This window comes from Calypte anna, chromosome Z (assembly GCF_003957555.1).
Source record: "Calypte anna isolate BGI_N300 chromosome Z, bCalAnn1_v1.p, whole genome shotgun sequence".
Classification (NCBI taxonomy): Eukaryota; Metazoa; Chordata; class Aves; order Apodiformes; family Trochilidae; genus Calypte; species Calypte anna.
Window position 1 is genome coordinate 9,394,085 of NC_044274.1, and position 19,005 is coordinate 9,413,089.

The window sequence follows — 19,005 nt, forward strand, 5'->3', positions numbered from 1 at the left end:
TTTAATGAAATTTATCAAGGGCAACTGTAGAGTCTTGCATCTGGGAAAGAACAATCCCAAGTACAAGTATAGGTTGGGAAGTGACCTGCTAGAGAACAGCACAGGGGAAAGGAATGTGCCTTTTTGGCCAAGGCCAATAGCATCCTGGGGTATATTAGAAAGAGTATGGTTAGGGTCAGGTGTGGTTAGTAAGTCAAGAGGCACTTCTCTCCCTCTACTCTGCCCTGGTGAGGCTGCATCTGGAATACTGTGTCCAGTTCTGGGCCCCTCAGTTCAAGGACAGGGAACTGCTTGAAAGAGTCCAGCACAGAGCCACAGAAATGATGAAGGGAGTGGAACATCTCCCTTATGAGGAAAGGCTGAGAGTGTTGGGTCTCTCCAGATTGGAGGAGACTGAGGGGTAACCTCATTAATGTTTATAAATATGTAAAGGGCAAGTGTCAGGAGGATGGAGCTGGGCTCTTCTCAGTGATGTCCAACGGTGGACAACATCAGGTGAAAAGCAGAGCATAAGTGGTTCCATGAAAACATAAGGAAAAGCTTTTTCACTGTGAGAGTGACAAAACACTGGAAAAGTCTGCCCAGTGAACTGGAGGTGACACTGAAAATCCACTTGGATGCATTCCTGTGTGACCTAACTGTGTGATCCTGCTCTGGCGGGGGGGTGGAGTCAATGATCTTTCAAGGTCCTATCCAACCCCTAACATGCTGTGTATACTGTGAAAGCAAGGAATGGGCAGAGGATTTTCCTGACAGCCTACAGCCTAGAAAAGTGAGAAGTTTCTTGTGATTATATACATATTGTATACTTGTTTATAACATATATATATAAATTATACATATATGTATATATATAATATATACAAATTATATATATATATATAAATTATACATCTTATATACTTGTTTACAGATTACATACTTGTGATCATATATTCTTGTGATTATATATTATATACAGCATATAGACTCACAGCCCAAAACCAGGGATGCTGTCCACAGGATACACTGTGCCTCCAAACACTGGGTCACTGGGCACAAGGTGGGCAGTATCATCCCAGTGCCCCATCTCTGCCACACAATGCTTTCAAATGCTTCAGAGAAACCACTTGAAAACAAAGTCATGAATCTCCTCCATAAATCCTTGGACTCACTTCTAGCAGCTGAAATGGCCAGTAACTCTTGAAGCAAGAGATGTAACAGATATATCCCATCCAAAATGCTCCTTACCAAACAGCAACTGTCTGTATTTATCAAACTGCCTGAACATCCAGGTGCCATTCCAGGTTTGATCTATTTTTGGTTTCTGCAGTATCTGCTGTCATCAATTCCACTATATTTCCTCTGTATGTGACTGACCCATGCCTTGCCTTTGGAACACATGTGCTGCCTCCATCAGAAAAGGGAACTGGATTAGTACATTTACTCCTTCTTACTTGTCTCTCTTTTCCCATTAGGAGACCCTTGATCACTTCAGACAAAAGAAATATTACATAACAGCTGAGGTTGGAAGGAACTTCTAGAGATCATCCAGCCAATGCCCATGCTCACAGTAGGCTGCCCAGGACCATGTCTAATTGGGTTTTGAATATCTCCAAGGATGGAGACTCCGCCACTCCTCTGGGCAAGTTGTGCCAGTGTTCAATCACACTCATTAAAATTATTTCAGCAGAATTTCCTACATTTCAGTTTATGGCTCTTGTCCCATCATTGGGCACCACTGAGAAGTGTCTTCTCTACTCCCCCACCAGGTACATATGCACATCAGCAAGATCTCCCTGAGACTTCTCCAGGTTGAACAATCCCAGTTCTTGCAGCCTCTCCTCATATGACAGAGGCTTCAACCCCTTGATTTTCACTGCTCTTCACTGGACCTGTTCCAGTGTATCCATGCCTCTCTTTTACCAGCAAAGCCAGCACCCCAGCACCAGAAACAGCACGTCAGATGTGTCCCACCAGGACTGAAAAAAGGAATAAACTGGTCATTTTTAATGGCTCGTATTTCTTTGGTTTTGTCAACCACTCGAATAACAACAGCTGCAAAGAACTCCATTTAACTAGGAAACAGCCCTCCCAATTCACACCTCAGCCAACATTTTCAGGCCTTGACATTTTCATGACAACACAGCTTTGCTTCCTACAAAGTGATCGGGAATGCTTTAAAAGCACTATCCCATCTTTATATTTTCTTAAAAATAAAAAGTATTTGTATTCTTGAAAACAGTACACAGCCCCCTGCTTTTCTGAACAAGACAAAGATAAATAGAGTAAAACACAGTTCTGGGGCTTAAAAAGCTTTCAGGTGACTGGTTTATAAAAAGGAATGCTGCCAGAGTGGACAAACTCAGCTTCAGGACAGGCCCCTCTTAACACCTCTCTGGCCTCAGATAGTCCATTTCTCCGTACGAGCTTCCACACTTTTGACCAGGCCTTCTCCCAGAATCTCAAAGTCCTCAAGAATTGCCTCCACGTTGGGTATGCAGATCAACTCGTTGTTCAGAGTTGTCACCATCCTTCCTTTCATGCTGGAGACCTGCAAAACACACACAAAACATTGCTCAAAGGGGAGCACCAGCTTGGACATTTTTCACAACCTTTGCAAGCCCCAAACAGGAGAACTGAATTGCTCTCCTGCTTTTCACATCCAACCCCTGCCACAACACTACACCCCATGTTATAAGCTTCATTTCTAAACACCATCATTGCTCATTATTAAAGCAAATACACTGCAAGAGTAGCCTTTCCAGTCTTGTTTAGTGTTCATGCTGGAGCCACAGTCCAAAGACTCCAAGAGAGGAAGAGAAGCAGCAGCCAGGGGCATCGCAGCAATGAGAAGAGAGGGCACAAGTGCCTGGCAGAGCCAGTGTAAGCAGGGTAGACAGGGTGTGCAAAAGGGACCACACCATGACTCCAGGTAAGAGCTGCCTGGTTTCTGCTCTGCTCTGTTCCTGGGCATCAAAACCTCAAGTGGGAAGAGATCCTTGGCTCCACCAGGGTAATAAAAATGCTCATCAAGCCGCACTCACCTCAGATGCAAGGATCCCCTCCTCGCATTTCACCACCACGAATAACTGAGTTTCACAACTGCAGCTAGGCTGAATGGCCAATGCCCTCTGGCCATGAAGAGAGGGGAGATAAATCACCCAGAGACTGACAGCAGTCCCTGGGCTGCCAACTCCTGAGCTCTGAGTCACTGGTTTCTTTGCGTCTCTGCTTCATAGAAAGCAGCGTGAATCACTCCAGCGTGCCTCACACCTAGCTTAACCAGCCTCTAGAGCTTGCCAACCCACACAGTATGGCTGGAAAACATCTCTGTACATTGACAGGACTCAGGCAGCATGAATTCAGGCTTGCCAATCCAGCTTCCTGCAGGATGAATATTTCTCAGCAAGATGACCAAAGCCTTAAGAATGGGACAACCTGCTGCACACACCACGTTTGTAGCAAACGAGGCATCACCCACGTCCCAGGAGGGGACCAGAGTACCTGGAACAGAGAGCTGTTCTGACCCATGACCATGCTGATTGTGCAAGAACACATGTTCCCTTACTAGCCATACTGAAGACATGGGGTACTGTGGCCACAGCCCTTGTCTTGGTTTCACCCTTCCTAAGAAGTGACTGAAATAGGACCCCCATTTCTTTCACGCCCAGAGGCCCTTTAGAAGTTAGGAAAAAACTGTTACAATGCAGAAAAAAAGCCCCCAAGCTTTCTGGGCATAAAGGTAACATGAGCCTGAGTCAATAGAAAGCTTGAATAACATGAAGTAGAGTCAAAAACTCACCTTAAAAGGCTGAGGCTGAAAGCTCAAAGGTTTCCATAAAACAGCAATCACTTCCCCCCCATGCTTGTCATAGAAGAACAAGGCAAGATCACTGAAGGCATCCTAGTGAAGAAAAAAGAGAGGTTGTGCTAGACTTCCCCAAAGCCAGTGCCCATCCATGGATTCAGTCTCCTTACACACTGACACACAGCAGCTCCACACCAGTCAGGACCCAAGCTGCAATTCTTCCTGCGGATTCCCAAAATAAGGAAAGTAACTGATAGCCCAGAGACACGACTTCAGTGCTTCCTGCTGCTTCTTCTTTCCCAGCCTAGATGAAGACCATGCAGAGTCCAAGTTTTTCAGGCAGACCTCATCACTATCTCTTGCTGTTCCAGAGAGCAAAAACATGATTCATCACCTCCAACAGGCCAGACAGAACACCCAGAAACCAGCACCCAGCTTTGTGACATTGGACCCCTTAGGTGACAAGCCACTGAGTGTTCTTCAATATGGTCCCCATCAGCTGTACCTGGATCTACCAAGCAGCCCCATCCCAGTGCCCAACAGTCATGTCCAAGACTTCTCAATGTTACCAGATGGCAAGAGTCAGGCCCTGCCCAGCAAACCTGACACAATACATTTGACTAGACATCAGCAAAGACCCACACCAGTCCAGGATCTTTCAGTGGAGGGCCAGTATTTGTTAAATCTGCTCTGCAATCTGTGCCATAAAGGCATCAAAACTCCTTCTTCCCCCAGGACAAACCTCAGGTATGCTGTCAGCACTCGAGTGTCCCAGAAAGAAACAGAACAGCAGAAATTTTAAGTAGCAGAAAGTCCTGTGAGGTACAAAGAGATGGAATCATTCATTCAATGGAGACACTGCAAGAATTTGCTCTCCTTGCCTCTGTGCTTCAGTAGCTTCTTTGGTAGCATTGGGCAGGAAAGGTCAAAGAGATCTTGCATAATGAGATCTCTGATGTCCACAGTCTGGTTTCCCCCACACCCACACCAGCTGGATTCCCAGCACTGTGAGGAGGCAGGGGATGAGCACTGCAGCAGAAGTAAGCAACGCTATGTGCAAGCAAATTCTCAAACCCAAAGGTCTGGCCCTACACCTCAGCACCCAACACACTGGTACCTGGAGATATGCATGCTGAATACAGCTGACCCAAGACAGCCAAGAAGCTGCTCCCCAACACTTACTCATCTTGGTGGAGATTAGCATCAGGCAACAGCACATGTTTACCAGGCAGAGCACAGCACCAGTACAGTACAAGATTCTGAACATGGCCTCATCTGCTTTGGGGCAAGCTAATGCAATAAACACATACCCCTTGTCATCCTTTTCCTCCAACACCTCAGATCCCCCTGCTACACCCCAGCCATGCTCTTACAATGAGAATTCTCTGCTGGCATCGTTGCATCATAAGGTTTTTACGAGGGTGCACATGAAAGAAAAAAAAAAAATCAACACTGAAGGCAATCTTGGAAGGGGTTGTGTGTGGACACACCAAGATTTCTGTTGGAGGAATAAGAAGTGCATTGGGTTAGTAAAATCAGTGATCCTAAAGGGTGGAGTAGCCTTCAAAGACCCAAGATTTGATAAGTAGGGAGGAGGCAGTGTTGTCTGGAAACCTCAGAGCCAGATTTATGAGTTTGGACTCAAAGTACCACAAACAGAGGGCAAACACAATTAGGCCATCAAGCTGAGATGATCCTGAGAGCTACCAGCTCATCCCACTTCCAGGGATCTTCACAGGGCTAAGGCTGGTCAAGGCATTATCTTGCCAAACTAACTGGAAAAGCCACTGTCTAAAAATATATTGAGAAAGATGCAACCTGCCCTGGCATTTCTCATATGAAAGGCAAACAGCAAGAGGGAGGAAAAGCTAAATGAAGGACAAGTAAGCTCAGGGCACGCTGACCGCCAGCGTGGAGCTTTCTGAACCAAAGCAGAGCAGAGCATGTGGGAACCTGAAAAAGCCCCACTGCTCTGCAGGGCGAGGTTGAGTTCCACATGATGCTCTCCGAGAAGAAGGTGTGTTTTTTACAGGCATGCCTGGCTGGGCAGGAGCCAGGAGCACTTGCAGGAAAGGAGCCCTCCCAGGATCAGCTCATTTCCCTGCAAAGTCAGTGTTTGGCCTGATACCCAGCACCTCCTCTCCAGGCAGGTGAGCAGAGGGTAGATGTCAAGAAGATGGCATCCAGGACAAAATCTCATCAAGGGGGAAGCTTCTGCACTTACACTGCTCCCAGTGGTGTCCTCACTGATAGTGCTTTGGGACAGCTCCACTGAGCTGTGGAGATGCACATTCAGGTCTTGGGAAACTGCAAAATTAAAAGGGTCTGGTCTATTAGTCACCTCACTTCTGTTTGTAAAGAGGCTTGGGGAGTAAAAGCAAACAGAGTTCATCTCCCTTCCCACACCCCACGCACCATGCTACAGCCACTGGGCTTGCCTGAGCCTGCAAACACCTTCCTCAAGGGAAAGTTTAAGAGAAAAGGGGAGAAAAGCAGGGAGTACATTTGAACCCCTATTCCCTTCCTCAAGCTGCTCTATCTTTGGTTGCAAATCAACTTCAAAGCCTCAGGAAAATTTCTCCCTGCTCAGAAGGATCCCTTCTACCAGCAAAACCAGCAGCTGGTTCCTATCTCACAAGAGGCACAGGGGACCTGCAAGCTTGGGGCTGCAATTCAGAGGAGCCTCATCATCTAGGGAGAGGGGACAATGGAAGAAGATTAGCTCAAGGTCTGTAAGGAGCCATCTAAGTTGTAGGAATGAAAGGACAGAGAAAGGTGGTGAGCAAAACAATACCCTATTCTAAAATGGGATTATTGGATTAAGGAGCTCAGGCTGAAATGGGAATTTTGCAATGAGGTAACAGCTCATTGCTAGTTAAGCAACTACACTGCTGTTTAGGGGTGTTTTTTTCTCACCTAACCATTTAGCCACCCCTTTTTTTTCTCTCCTCTTACCCTGATATAGAGCTCATTGCATCACAACTCCTGGAAGAAGAGAAGCCATTTAGGGAGGTCTCTGCACCCAAAATGGGCTGAGGAGCTCTCCTCAGTGCAAGGCAGTTCAAGTGGCAAACACATCAGTCAGCGTTTGCTCAGTGATTAGAACATTTTAGGTTCTTTCAGCAAGGGATCTACAACCATAAACCTGTATTATAGCTACTTATTCAACACAAATGACAGATTAGTGGTTAACATTTTAAGGTTCTTGTCATTCTACTGCGACCTGCCCCAATGCTCACAAGTTTACATGACACAGGCAGAGCCTTCCTCCACACCCATAAAGAGCAAGGAGCACTGTCAAGAAAACCAGGATGGGGTTATTGCTGTGTCAGAGAGGTTTTAAAAGAGAATAGAAATGTGGGTGTTACATTTGGGATTCAGCAGGTAAAAGATAATTCAAACCATCCAAACTCTTCCACCCCAAAGTGCCTCATCAGAGCCACATGTGCATCCTCGCTGCACGGGTGTTTGGGGCAGCAGCAAGGCAGAATGGCAAGGGAAAAAGCCAACAGACCATCTGACACTGAAGTCTTCAGTCACTTTCTAAGGGATAAATCCAAGGCAGAATTCTGGGAAGGCATCATGAACACTGAAGAAATGCATGAAGAAGTAACCTGTCAGGTCACCTAAGGAGCACAAGGGGCTGATGCCTCAGTAAGTGCATCTGTGCCCATATATGTAGCCCCCCAGTCCTGGGTACTTTGCCCAGCGTCAAGAGCTGCTCTGAAGCCACAGAAGAAGGGAATTTCCTGCTACCTCTGTCATTCCAGTATCCAGATCAGGTTTCCTCCATACTATGAGAGCCCGTAGATCTTTTTAGTTCACCTGCCTGTCAGGGATCAGCTTAGGAGAAGTCAGCCCTGTCAGTGAAAACAGGAAGGGAACAGTCTGACCTGAAGAGATTTTACCAGATCCAGCTACATCCCATAACCACAGTTTATATATTCTATGAGACCAAGAACTTCTGGTATCATTAATTCCTTCCTAATAGAAAACAGCAAGACTCACATTCCTACACTGTGGGAGGAAAAAGGAAAGGGATGTCAGGATAGATCTTGCCTGAAGGTGTAAGAAATGCAAAACACTGTTATAGAGAGAAGGATGTTTACAGTAAAGCAGGAAACATTTTCCTGTTCATCTACACAAGAAAGATTTCCCATGTACAATTTGGGCACCTCCTCTGCCACAAGCTCTTCCACAGGCATGTCTAGCCAGTTACATCTTGGTGAAAGAGAGCACTTCATGTCCAGTGACCTAATGAGACTCAAACACCCAGCAAGAAATGGTAAGAAATGGTAGGCCTTTTAAACAGCCATTATAGACACACAGATGGACATGGCACAGGCAGTTTCACCTGATTTTCCCTACCACGAGAGAAAACCTCTGGACCCCAGGGAGGTAACCAGAGCCTTTGGGCTTAGTGAGTTCCTGAATGCATGCAGATGGGCATGGCAAGCATATACACAAATCCTGAGTCCTCTGGATTGTGTCCTAAGCACAGAGAACAGCTCAGCCAGCGTGGAGCAGAATCTGCACCTTTCCACACCGTGTCCGCAGCCATGGGCTGGGGGTTCTGATGCTCAAAAGCAGCCAGGACACAGACCAGCAGTCATGATGGGGCTTAGGGCAGCTCACTTGAATTTAATGTAGCATGTAAAACCCAAGGTTTGCTTAGCAAGGTGCTCAGGGAGGCTTAGGTTCCAAAGAAGCCCTCTCTGCAAGGCGTCTGGCACCTGCTTTCCATTAAAATGTCTGTCTGCAAAGCCTTCTTCACCTGGACAGACTCCCAAAACAGGCCTTTTCTATCAGATCTGTCCTGGAATTGGGAGAATTTGCCATTTGAATGCCACAACCAGCCTTTCTTCTCTATCCAGAGCCTCCTAGGCACCAGAGGAACTCAATCACACCAGCTCCTACAGCACATCTTGGAGCACAAAGAATTAAAGCAGTCAGAACTCAACACCTCCCCTCCTTTAATTTTTTCCTCTGATTAGGCTCCCTGGGGAAGGCACACAGCAATCCTTTGGCTCCAGAGCCCTCCTGCCTTGCCTTTGGATTTGAGAAAAACAGGGACCAACCTCTCAGGAGCCAACATGTTGGGACAGGAGAAAAGTGAGTCTCCTGGTTAGTGGGCAAAGCACTCCAGGGATGATGCTACTCCCTGCCCCTTCTCAAATCAACCAGTACACCAAGATATTTGTATCTTTTTTCTTGAGAAACCCAGAAAAGGGCAGATGTTTCTTTTCTGCTCATAGAAGAAAAAAAAATTCCACTCCATCACTGCATGGCAGAAATCTCCCTTCATTCCTATAAACTCACCCAGGGCTGCACAATCAGCCTCAGCTACAGCCTGTTGCTCAATTCTGAGGTTTGTGCTGTTAAGGCAGAGCAAATTACTCTGAGTCAAAGCCAGCCCATTTCTGCATCCCTGTGCCTTTACACCAAGATGTCTCATAAGGATTCTCTGCTGTCACCACAATCTTTTCTGGCACCAAATCCTTGCTGTGTTTGGATCACCCCTGGGGCTCAGCAGCCTGCAGGACCAGGAGGAGCTTAGAGCAGCAAAAGTCAGGGGAGGAGAAACACAAGGGTGCTCAAGAGACTACCAACCAAAGACAGGTAAAGCACAAAGCCAACCTAAAGGTCTTGCCTGTAAGCAACAACACTGTTACACTGAGATACAAAGCCAGATTACTTCTGATGGGGTGGTTTGAACTGAGAGTTCAGCATCACCTGCTTGCAGGTGACACTGCAGTGAAAAGTCAGCTTGTGAGGCCACCCAGCACAGGTGGACACAACTGAGTTACCCAAGAGCATGTGCAGCATCACCTCTGTGATTTTTCCAGAAGAAGAAACACCTGTTTCCCCAGAAAGAGATACTCATCAGTGCCTTCAGGTCTTTCTGCCACTGATCTGGAAGCTACGAGAGCCAAGTGAACTGGTACTGCAAGATACCTCCAATACAATGGCTGCAAGGGAACAACCATACCTACCTCAGAGCCTTTAAGCAGAGGAAAAGCTCACCAAACAGGGCTGCCAAGGCAAATTTCAGGCTCTCTACCCCAAAGGTTGCTCTTTGGAGAAACTTGTGACCAGTTCCTGCTCTGCTCCCTCCCAAACACCCTTGGGCCAAACAAAGAACAAGAGAGACCAAGCAAATGCAGCTTCCAACAAGGCAGTGTGACCTTTGCTCATGCCCATGCTTCTTCACAGGGATGTCAGTAGATTGGATTTAGGACCAGCAGTAACTTGCAACCCAACCAAAACCTATTCTGAGTCTACTACTGTGTGTTAGAGAAAACAGCAAAAATTCAGATAGTTTGGATGTCACTATTGGGTGGACCAATTAAGGCATTAAAGGATAATGAAAGCGGCTTCCAGTCTCCTCTGTGCCCTTCACTTCTAGAGCCATTTGCTTACACCGAGTTGAACAGAAGCATCAGAAAAAAGTCCTATGAACTCCAACACACCCCAATGAATTTCCTGATCAAGTGGCTCAATAGCCAGTGTGATTTGCTACAAGCCTGCTACCAGCCTCCCCAGGGAGCCTGCCCTCCCCATTGCCTTGTCCAGCTCCTCTTGGACCAACAAATCAGCCTCCTGCCAGGTCTCCATTAGCACCAACCCCTCCAGAGACGTGGAGGCTCTGGCTCCAGGCATGCAGACACAGAGGGATTTTTTTTATCTTCAGATCGTGCCCATACCTATGCCTCCCTACTGAAGTTTCATGGTAGCAGGTCAAATCCTAATCATACATGGAACAGAAGAGAGGGGATGGTCTTGATGTTCCTCCTCAGATCCAGATACCAGGAAAGAGTGAAACCATGAAAGATTCCTAATCACTGTGCTTCCTGCTGTCATTAAAGTTTTGTATAGGGTGCTTCTGCCCCTGCTTCTTGCATAACATAGGCCCAAGAAACCCCTCAAACACTTTCTGCAAACTGTCCTACAGGACCTCCAGCTTCAAAACCACCTTCCTGTTTAAAGGCAGGAAAGGTGCCACTGAGCACCTTTCCTTCCTCTTTTCTCCTCCATGACTTTCCCAGCAACTTGCAGGAAAACCATGGGACAATTTTGAGGTCTCTGTCAATTTTAAGAAGTCTTGCATGCAGCCCTGCCTCTCACTTCCTTGCCTCTGCCCTAGACTGTTCCAACTTGCTGTGGGTGACAGAAGGATCAAGCTCACACCTTCCTAGACCCAAGAGCACTAGTGAAACCACTGCAGATTCCTACAATCAGGGTAGAGAGGAGCCCAAAATGCAGCTGGCAGGCATCTTGGGAGGCTAACAGGGCTGGGCCTAGAGTTGAGGAAGCCTAAAAAAACTCTTGCAAGGTTTTTTTCGCCACCACCTAAAGCTATCTGAGCTAAGGTAAAAGGGAAACTTGAATTTAAAGGGTCCAGAATCTTCCAGCCTGAACTAGAGTTTTAATTTAGGCACCTTGGCAATCCCATCTATGGACTTGGAGGCAAGATCTGTTCCTTTCTGCTGTCCCTCCTTGCAGCTGCCACCATCAAGCCTGGCAGTGGCAGAAGAAAAGTTTGGTGGCTGTGTGGCATTAGCAAAGTTGGGGGCTCCACACCCTACAGGAGGCAGGCTAGGAAGAGATGCTACACAAAAATTATTTTTCTTTTGCAGGCATACCTCTATCCCCAACACAATATTGGAGAGAAGTTGATACCAAATCTTGAGGCAAGACAAGCACACAGGAAGATGCACAAGCCTCCCCCAGTGCATTGCTTGGGAAAAGTGCAAAAGAAAAACCCTCTGATGTGCCACACTGCCCAGGAGATGGCAGGGCCAGCCAGGAGCTGCCAAAGCACAGCTTAAGTCCTCCCAGCTCCAGCTCTGCCTTCCATCAAGCTGCCACCAGCACAGCCCAGCTGCTGCAGTGACCTGAGGAGCCAACACACATGGCAGCAAGGGAAACCTCAGACATGAGAGAACATATTTTCACAATAGTGGCCAAACACTGTGACAAGGAGGTGGGAAATCTCCATCCCTGGAGATAGTCAGCAGTTAGCAGGCCTGGGCTGTGAGCAGCCAGCCCACAATACAGCAGTTCTGACACTGCTCACAGCAAGCCTGTGGGTGAAGGATGATGGCATTTGAAAGTCAAGCCAGGTTTTGAAGAAAGGCAGCACAGCCCACTCAGCACATCAAGAGTAATCCAGATAGTGCACACAAAGCTGAGAAGAGTCAAAGAGGCTGAGGCTGCATGTCTGCAAAGTCATGGCTGCCCAGATACACCATGGATCACTGCTGCCATGCAGCACCCTCCGCATCTCCCCAGCTTGCTGAGGCTCTGGCATGGCCACAGTGGAAAAGCATTGGGCTGATGATTTTGGACACTGTTGTTCTTCATACACCCACATTGCAAACTTCCTCTGCCACTATGCACATCACCAGCTACAGAGAAACCTCCTAGTGACCAATGTTCAGTCTCTATGCCTCATGCAACCATCAAGAGTCCTATTAGTACCATGCCATGGATTCCTGTACATCTACCACAATAAATGTTTGGCTGCTACCCCTTATACACCCCAGTTGGTGCAAGAAGCCACGAAAAGTCAACTAAGTGATGAGAGATAAATGGCTTTAAGGTATGCTTACACTGAAATATTCTTCAGCAAAAACTCAGGTATTTGAGGTCACTCTCACATCAGCAGCATTACCACTTCCATGGACCACTTCCAGTTTTTCTGCTGAAGGAGCAATTTAAAATGCACACAAGGAGTAACCATTACATGCAAAATATACGAAGATGTCACCAACAAGGTCGTACAGTAGCAGGAAACTCATGACTCAAAGGACAGAAGACAGGTCCTCCTTAGGGAGGTAACCTCCTGTGCCTTGACAAGGCGCCTTGCTTACCCTCAGCTCTTGGAGGTAGCACTGTACAGGGTCATAATCCACCACAGGAAAAAGAATCTTCTCTGCAGTGCTGTTCTTCACCACACCCCGGGAAAAAGACTTCAGTGGACGGTCCACGCTCTCCAGATGCCGAGGAATATGGTTTGGATTCAGGTGGATTAGGACATCATAGAAGTCCAAAGGAGGGCGGAACACCATCTGCAGGGATAAAAGCCCAGTGCTAATCAATACAGGACACAGGAAAGCAGGACAGATAAAAAGTTTCCCAGGTCTTTGCTTGCATTTTATTCCCTTCTTAAAAAGCAGTTAACTAAAGCTAAAATTTATGTGAGCTTCATGTCAGAAGTTTGCCAATACATCCACAGCAAAAACCCAGCTGTGGGGGAGCCACCTCATCCTCTGTGGGCTAATACACATTGCTGATCCAGCATGGGCTCTGCCCACATCAGCAGGATGTGTCTCTCACTCCCCTACATGCCATGCAAATGCTGTAATAAGGGCTTTTTTGAGATCAAGGTGGTTTCCCCATGGCCAGCTCCTGGTGGATGAGCTAAATGTTCTCTGGACCATCAGAGTGCAACCAGGAAGGACACTTGATTACTATATCCCAGCTGTACAGCAAACACAACCCTTACAGAAGGGAGATGCTCTGTAGCCACCTCAGTCAGCTAGCTAGAAGGTCTATACTCTGTTCTTTAGGTACCCAGGACAGCAGAAAATTCTGACCTCTGTTCCCAGGAGCTGGTGATGCTCCCTGGAGATAAGCATTCCAGGGGCCAACATGGTCCTCTCCCACCCTTAATGGGAGATATCTCCCTGGAGATAACCACCACATGTGTCTGAGTCTCAGAATGGAAAAGGGAGTCAAGATGCTAACAGTAGCAGAACAACATTCAGAGGACACAACGAATGGTGTAATAACTGGATGGTCTTGCATGTCCAACAGGAGCTGTCCCAGAGGGCAGCAACATCTTCCATCAAGCAGAGAAGAGGGTGAAAGGAAGTCTCATTAATGGAGGGGAGCAATCCCAGGCACACAAATATTTGGTCAGGCAAGATCTGGTACTGTATATGCAGCTGTATTAAAATGAAAAAAAACTTAAAACTTTGTGTATGGTTTTGTGGAATAAATTACACAGGGCAAGAACACAAGCTTGGGATACAATCCAACTTGTTGCTGGCAGAAAACTCAGTTCTCAGAGTGGGTTTATAGCCAGGCTGGGGAGAACACACATGAAGAACATCCCTAAGTCCCAGGTCTGTTCACAAAGAATCCCTTTCCCATCCAGCTGACCAAGTCCATGGTTTACTTTACCCCTCTGGGAGCAAAAAAATGAGCCTCACAAAACCATATCTGCATTCACATGAGAGCAAGCACATCCTAAAAGCATAAAAAAAACCTTGGAGCAGCCTCTTAGATATATGGGAAAAGGAAGCAACTCCAAGTTGCAGTAGAAAGGCTTTTCCCTCTTATTCCCCACACTTTGCTTACAAACAGATTAGCATCCCTGTAAACAGAATCCTGTGTTTACCCCTAAGGAACATTGCAGACCTGAAAGCATGCTGGTAGGGTCTAGAGGGACACCCTGGAGATGAGAAAAGATCCTACTGCTATCACCGAGGGGAGGGGGGAAAGACAACCATGAAGGCTCATTTGAAGGGTTGGGAGGTTGCAATGAACAGGCAATGGCTTGTTTCAGGATTTAACCACCCCTGCATCAGGATGTAACATTTTGGCTTTTGGTCTTCAGTCTGCATCACATCAGTGGCACACTGGGCAGGTCTCAAGTGTCCAGCATCTCACCCTGCAACATCCCAGTAACATACACAGATCCTGCCTCAAGTACATCTCACCTCTGTAACAATTCCGGCGCAAAACACAAAACCGAAAGCACTGTCTGTAAATCCTTTTTACACTGTATGTGTAAAAAAACCTTGATGTGTAAAACCCCGCTATATGCATGGGGTTTTTTCTAATGCAAGTCTGTCATATCCAACCACTGTTCAGCTTTCTGAAGTCTCAGCTTCAACTGCCTAAGTCACCACTTTGCATGCCAACAATCTCCCCTGCAGAACACGTGCACCTCCCTTCCCAGAACAAGTAACTGTGTCTGCACCTCCCAGATCCATTTGAGTCATGTATGTTTTAGCTTAAAAAGGAAAACGAAGGGAGTTAAGCCACATATGGCCTTGCTCCTCTGCTCAAATCACTTCCTGAAGTGCCTGGTAGCATCCTACAAAAACCTCCACCACCCTGGGCTGGTTAGACTTGTGCACACAAACCTGACCTGCACAGTTACCCCGAGTCTCCCAGAGGCACCAGGTGTTTCACAGCCATGGACATGCAACTGATTCTGCACAGGAACACTGCAGGCTTGCTCGTGCCCCCAGGAACACCAAAGTATACAAAAGAAATTCTCCCCAGTCAAAGGTATTTCACCCGAAGTTGCTATCCAAGTCAACTAGGTCCTCGAGAAGCAAGAAAGGCACAGCAAGGATCCCAGCTCATCCTAGTGACTATCACTGAAGATCAGAATGCATGGACAAGAGCCTGAAAACCCAAGGGGTTACCTTCACATCGTGGTTGTTAAGTGGGTCCATGAGCTGCTCCTCCAGGGCTCGTAGAGACTCTGAGGCCAGCACAAGAAGGCGCTGCAGGATCTGGGGAGGGAAAAAAGCAAGAGGCTGAAACCTGGCAGTCCTGGATGTAGCAGGAATCCTATATGGGCCAAGCTAGCAGCAACCATAGCTCAAGGACAGAGGGCCCACCTGTGCTGAAGGTCGCCCTTGGGTCCACATGGAGCTCCACTGGTCTTTGGGGGTGGCAATGAACATGACAGGGAGGCGAGAGCGAGCAGCCATAAATTTGTTCTTGATCTCTGTGCAGTCGGCGTCTGGAGAAGGCAGACAGACAGGTGAGATGCTCTGCCCCACCTGCAGCCCCCCAGGCTCCTCACCCAGGTCCTGTCACCCAGAAGAGAGCAGTACTGTGGGCTTTTACTCACTCCCACCCTCTGATCCCACATGGAATCAGAGCTCTAACAGCATGGGCTTGCTCTGCTTTCACAGTTGCTGCAGAATTCACCTGCAGAAGTCTTGGAGAGAGGACACAGAGCTAGATGGGACTTTTGCTGTAAACCCACCCTAATGGGCCAAGACATGGCTCAAGATGGGACTGACACAGGCTGGGAACTCAAACTATAAGCTAATGAGAGAGCTTGTACCCAAAGAGTTTTCTATTTTTGGGGTTTTTTTATTTCTGAAGCGAGGGGGGCAAAAACCAGCTCTTTGGCCAAAAACACTTCTCATTTTGTTCAATTAAAAAAGCTGGCTGATAGAAAACTATCAGTTGCCAAAACTCAGTTCTCTCTCACAAAAAAGAAGTTGAAGGAGTGCTGAAAGCCACAGAAACAGCTGCTTGCTCCAGCACTGACCATACCACTTCAAACCAGCTTTACCTTTTCTTGTAAATCAGCTCTAAAAGCTGTGTGTTGCTATCTCCCCAACCCCACCAACACCATCCAAAGCCAAGGCAATTCCATGGCCTCTTCTGGCTCCTGGGGAAAGACAGCAAGTATCCAAAAGGTAATTAACAGACAAAACAAGGTGTAAAGGAGGGCCATAGGTCTGCTTGGGTTCACTAACATACATCTGTGGGAATCGGAGGCCCTCACAAGAAAATCCTCACAGCTTAGGAGGTAACAAAAGCTTAGGGTGGACTGCAGCCCTTTTCCCATGCAGGTTTTGAAGTCAGGGACTATCAGATAATCCCCATGATCTGAGTGACTCAGGGAAACTCTCAAAGTAGACATGGCAAAGGAGACTTTGAAGCTTCCTGTTCAAGAGCTTGACTGCTCTCCTGGCAAAAACAAAAGTCTGACCTCCAAGAGGCAGGGCAAAGCCCTCAGCAAAAATACCAGCTACAAAGGAGCATAGGGCTTCAAGGACAGAACCACATCCACCACCACCCAGGCTTGTCACAATTTCTTCAAGACCAGAAGCAGCAGTGCATCATCACTACAATCCATCTCATCGAAGGCCGACAAGGGAAAAAAAAAAACCCGTGCCACAACCAAACCCACTCTGAAGACAAGTGAAGCACAGCAGGATGGGAGTAAATAAGAGGAAAATCTCCTTGCCCCCAAGAGAATCTGTGATGCCACCATATATGGAGCTCCTGGAGACAGGAGCTGACCAAGGAGGGCTCAAGACCATCAAGGTGGAGCTGTCCTGTGTGCTGCCTGCCCACCTGTGAGGCCAGCATTCAGGTTGACAATCAGAGGGTTGTTCTTCCAGTCAAAGGTTGCCAGCAGGTCGAGGAAGCGCAGGAAGCCCACCTGGGGAGAGCTGTAGGAAACAGAAAACCATTCAACACTGGCATTTCCTCCCCTGGCAGCAAGGGGAGCTAAGGAGTGACTTAGTAATGCCAGAGTGGATGTCCATGGTGGGACAGGGTAAGTCCAGAACAAATATGAAGCCCTTCTCTGAAACCCTGGGGACTTTCCTCCTTGTTCCTCACTCTCTAAGTAAAAGACATCATCAGAAAAGTGAAATATTGCTCCCATTCAACCCATCTCCCACCAGCCCCTCCCTCCACCTGGATCCTGGGGGTTGGAGCAAGAGGGAGGTGGAGAGGACTCCTTCTATCTCCAGTGCAGCTTCAAATAACAGTCAAGATCCCACTTTTCCTTTTCCCCTATGACACAATGCATGTGTAAAGCCAGACAGCTGGGAAAATGAGGCTCCTGCTAGGAGGGTATTTTAGGAGACAGGAAAACATTCTGGGCATCAGGCTGTTAGTCCTGGTACTTTGGGGAAAGAAACCAGACACCAAAAGTTACCAGAGTAACATTTTGGCTCCACATGGTGCAAGAATACTCCCTTTAACTTTATTTCAATCCCCCTGGACTGCATCCTGCCCACCTGCCAGAGGCCAGCAAGCAACTGGCCCCATGGGGTTATTAACCAGCACACTGCTCAGTTCTGCTTTCAGAAGCATACCTCTTGCCCTCCCTTAGGAGTCATCTCCAGGAGGAAGGGAGGGTGAAGCTGCCAACACCACTGTGACATCCTACCCAAGGAACTCAGGAGCCCCAGCAAGCTGGTAATCACCATGCAGCCCTTGCCACTGCTTCTTCCAGCCATGACCACCAGAAGGGGCCCCAGCAGCCCTCAAGAAGGCTCAGGGCACCCAGAGGTTGTGCCACCAGTACCCAAAGGCCCAGATATGTTATCTCTTATCTTAACCTGCTTGCCACCTTGCTCTAGAGCATATGGACAAGGAAAGCAGCACTAACCATCTCCATCTTCTGTGGCAAGCAGATGGAAACAGAGCTTAGGACAGCATTTTGGCAGCACAGGGTCCTCATGCTCACTACTGTCCACCCTTCCCAAGCACCTCCTGATGCAACAGTATCCCATCCCTTCTCTATCCCAGGAAAAAGCATTGAATGCCCGCTCTCATCCTCACCTGGGTGGCATGAAGGGGGCTGGGTGGATGAAGAGAAAGGCCACAAGGAGATCCACACACTCCTCAGTGATGTTGTCACTCAGGAGCTGGGCACTGACCCAGCGCTTGGCCAGCCGGCAAGTGCTGCCAAAGGCAGGGTGCTGCTGCTGAAGCCTGTGAGGAGGAAGACAAGACACTGCTCAACCCACACTTTCCAGGACCCAAAATGCCCTTTTGGCATTCAGAAGAGGAGAGAGGCAAAAATCTGCCAGGAACTAGAGTGCAGCATCATGAGCGCAAGGCACTGCCTGTGGGTGTTGAAATTTAGAGGGAATGAAGGGGAGATGCTGAACACATGCTCCTCTCTCAGCATGCTGCTCTTTGGTCCTTGCCTCAGTGACCTCAGATGTGACAACAGGGCCACCCTCATTCACAGTTGTCACTTCATCCTTCCACAGTGCCCCCCACAAGGTGGGCTGAAGGGCCACTTCCACAGTGAGCTCCTCTCCCCATCATCATCATCCACCATCCAAGAGCACTCCCACGCTGGCTTCCAGCCACATCCCCTGCCTCACCTACCCATGGAGGGAGCTGGTTAGATAGGGCAGATGCAGTATCTCCATCTCCAGCTGCCGAGACTCCTCTGTATCCTGGTACTTCAGCATCCCTTCTGGGGTGACCACTTCCTTCAAGATCAGGGGCTCTCTGTGGTAGGCCACTTGGAGACGGAAGACATAACCATCCTGATGTGGGAGCAGAAGGTAAAGTCAGGCTCAGTGGTAACATAAGCAGGCTGGTGTGCTACACTGCACCTCAGGGACACAACAGCAGCACCTGGCATCAGCACACTCTAACTATGTTTCCTTCCTTCCACCCAAATCCTGGTTTTTGTC

At 47.9% G+C, this 19,005-nt stretch overlaps 1 protein-coding gene across 1 annotated transcript in view; it reads right to left on the reverse strand.

Annotated features, from left to right (window-relative positions):
• Nucleotides 1-1,956: 1,956 nt before the first annotated feature.
• The window catches only part of NOL6 (nucleolar protein 6), a 51,692-nt gene continuing 34,643 nt past the window's right edge, over nucleotides 1,957-19,005 (reverse strand). Inside the window, exons 2-9 of the mRNA XM_030466845.1 lie at nucleotides 18,692-18,855; nucleotides 18,134-18,286; nucleotides 16,913-17,010; nucleotides 15,433-15,557; nucleotides 15,235-15,324; nucleotides 12,664-12,861; nucleotides 3,785-3,886; nucleotides 1,957-2,533 (exon numbers count right to left, since the gene is read on the reverse strand). Coding sequence (XP_030322705.1) covers nucleotides 2,384-2,533; nucleotides 3,785-3,886; nucleotides 12,664-12,861; nucleotides 15,235-15,324; nucleotides 15,433-15,557; nucleotides 16,913-17,010; nucleotides 18,134-18,286; nucleotides 18,692-18,855 — 1,080 coding nt within the window. The 3' untranslated portion in view covers nucleotides 1,957-2,383. The remainder of the gene's footprint in view (nucleotides 2,534-3,784; nucleotides 3,887-12,663; nucleotides 12,862-15,234; nucleotides 15,325-15,432; nucleotides 15,558-16,912; nucleotides 17,011-18,133; nucleotides 18,287-18,691; nucleotides 18,856-19,005) is intronic.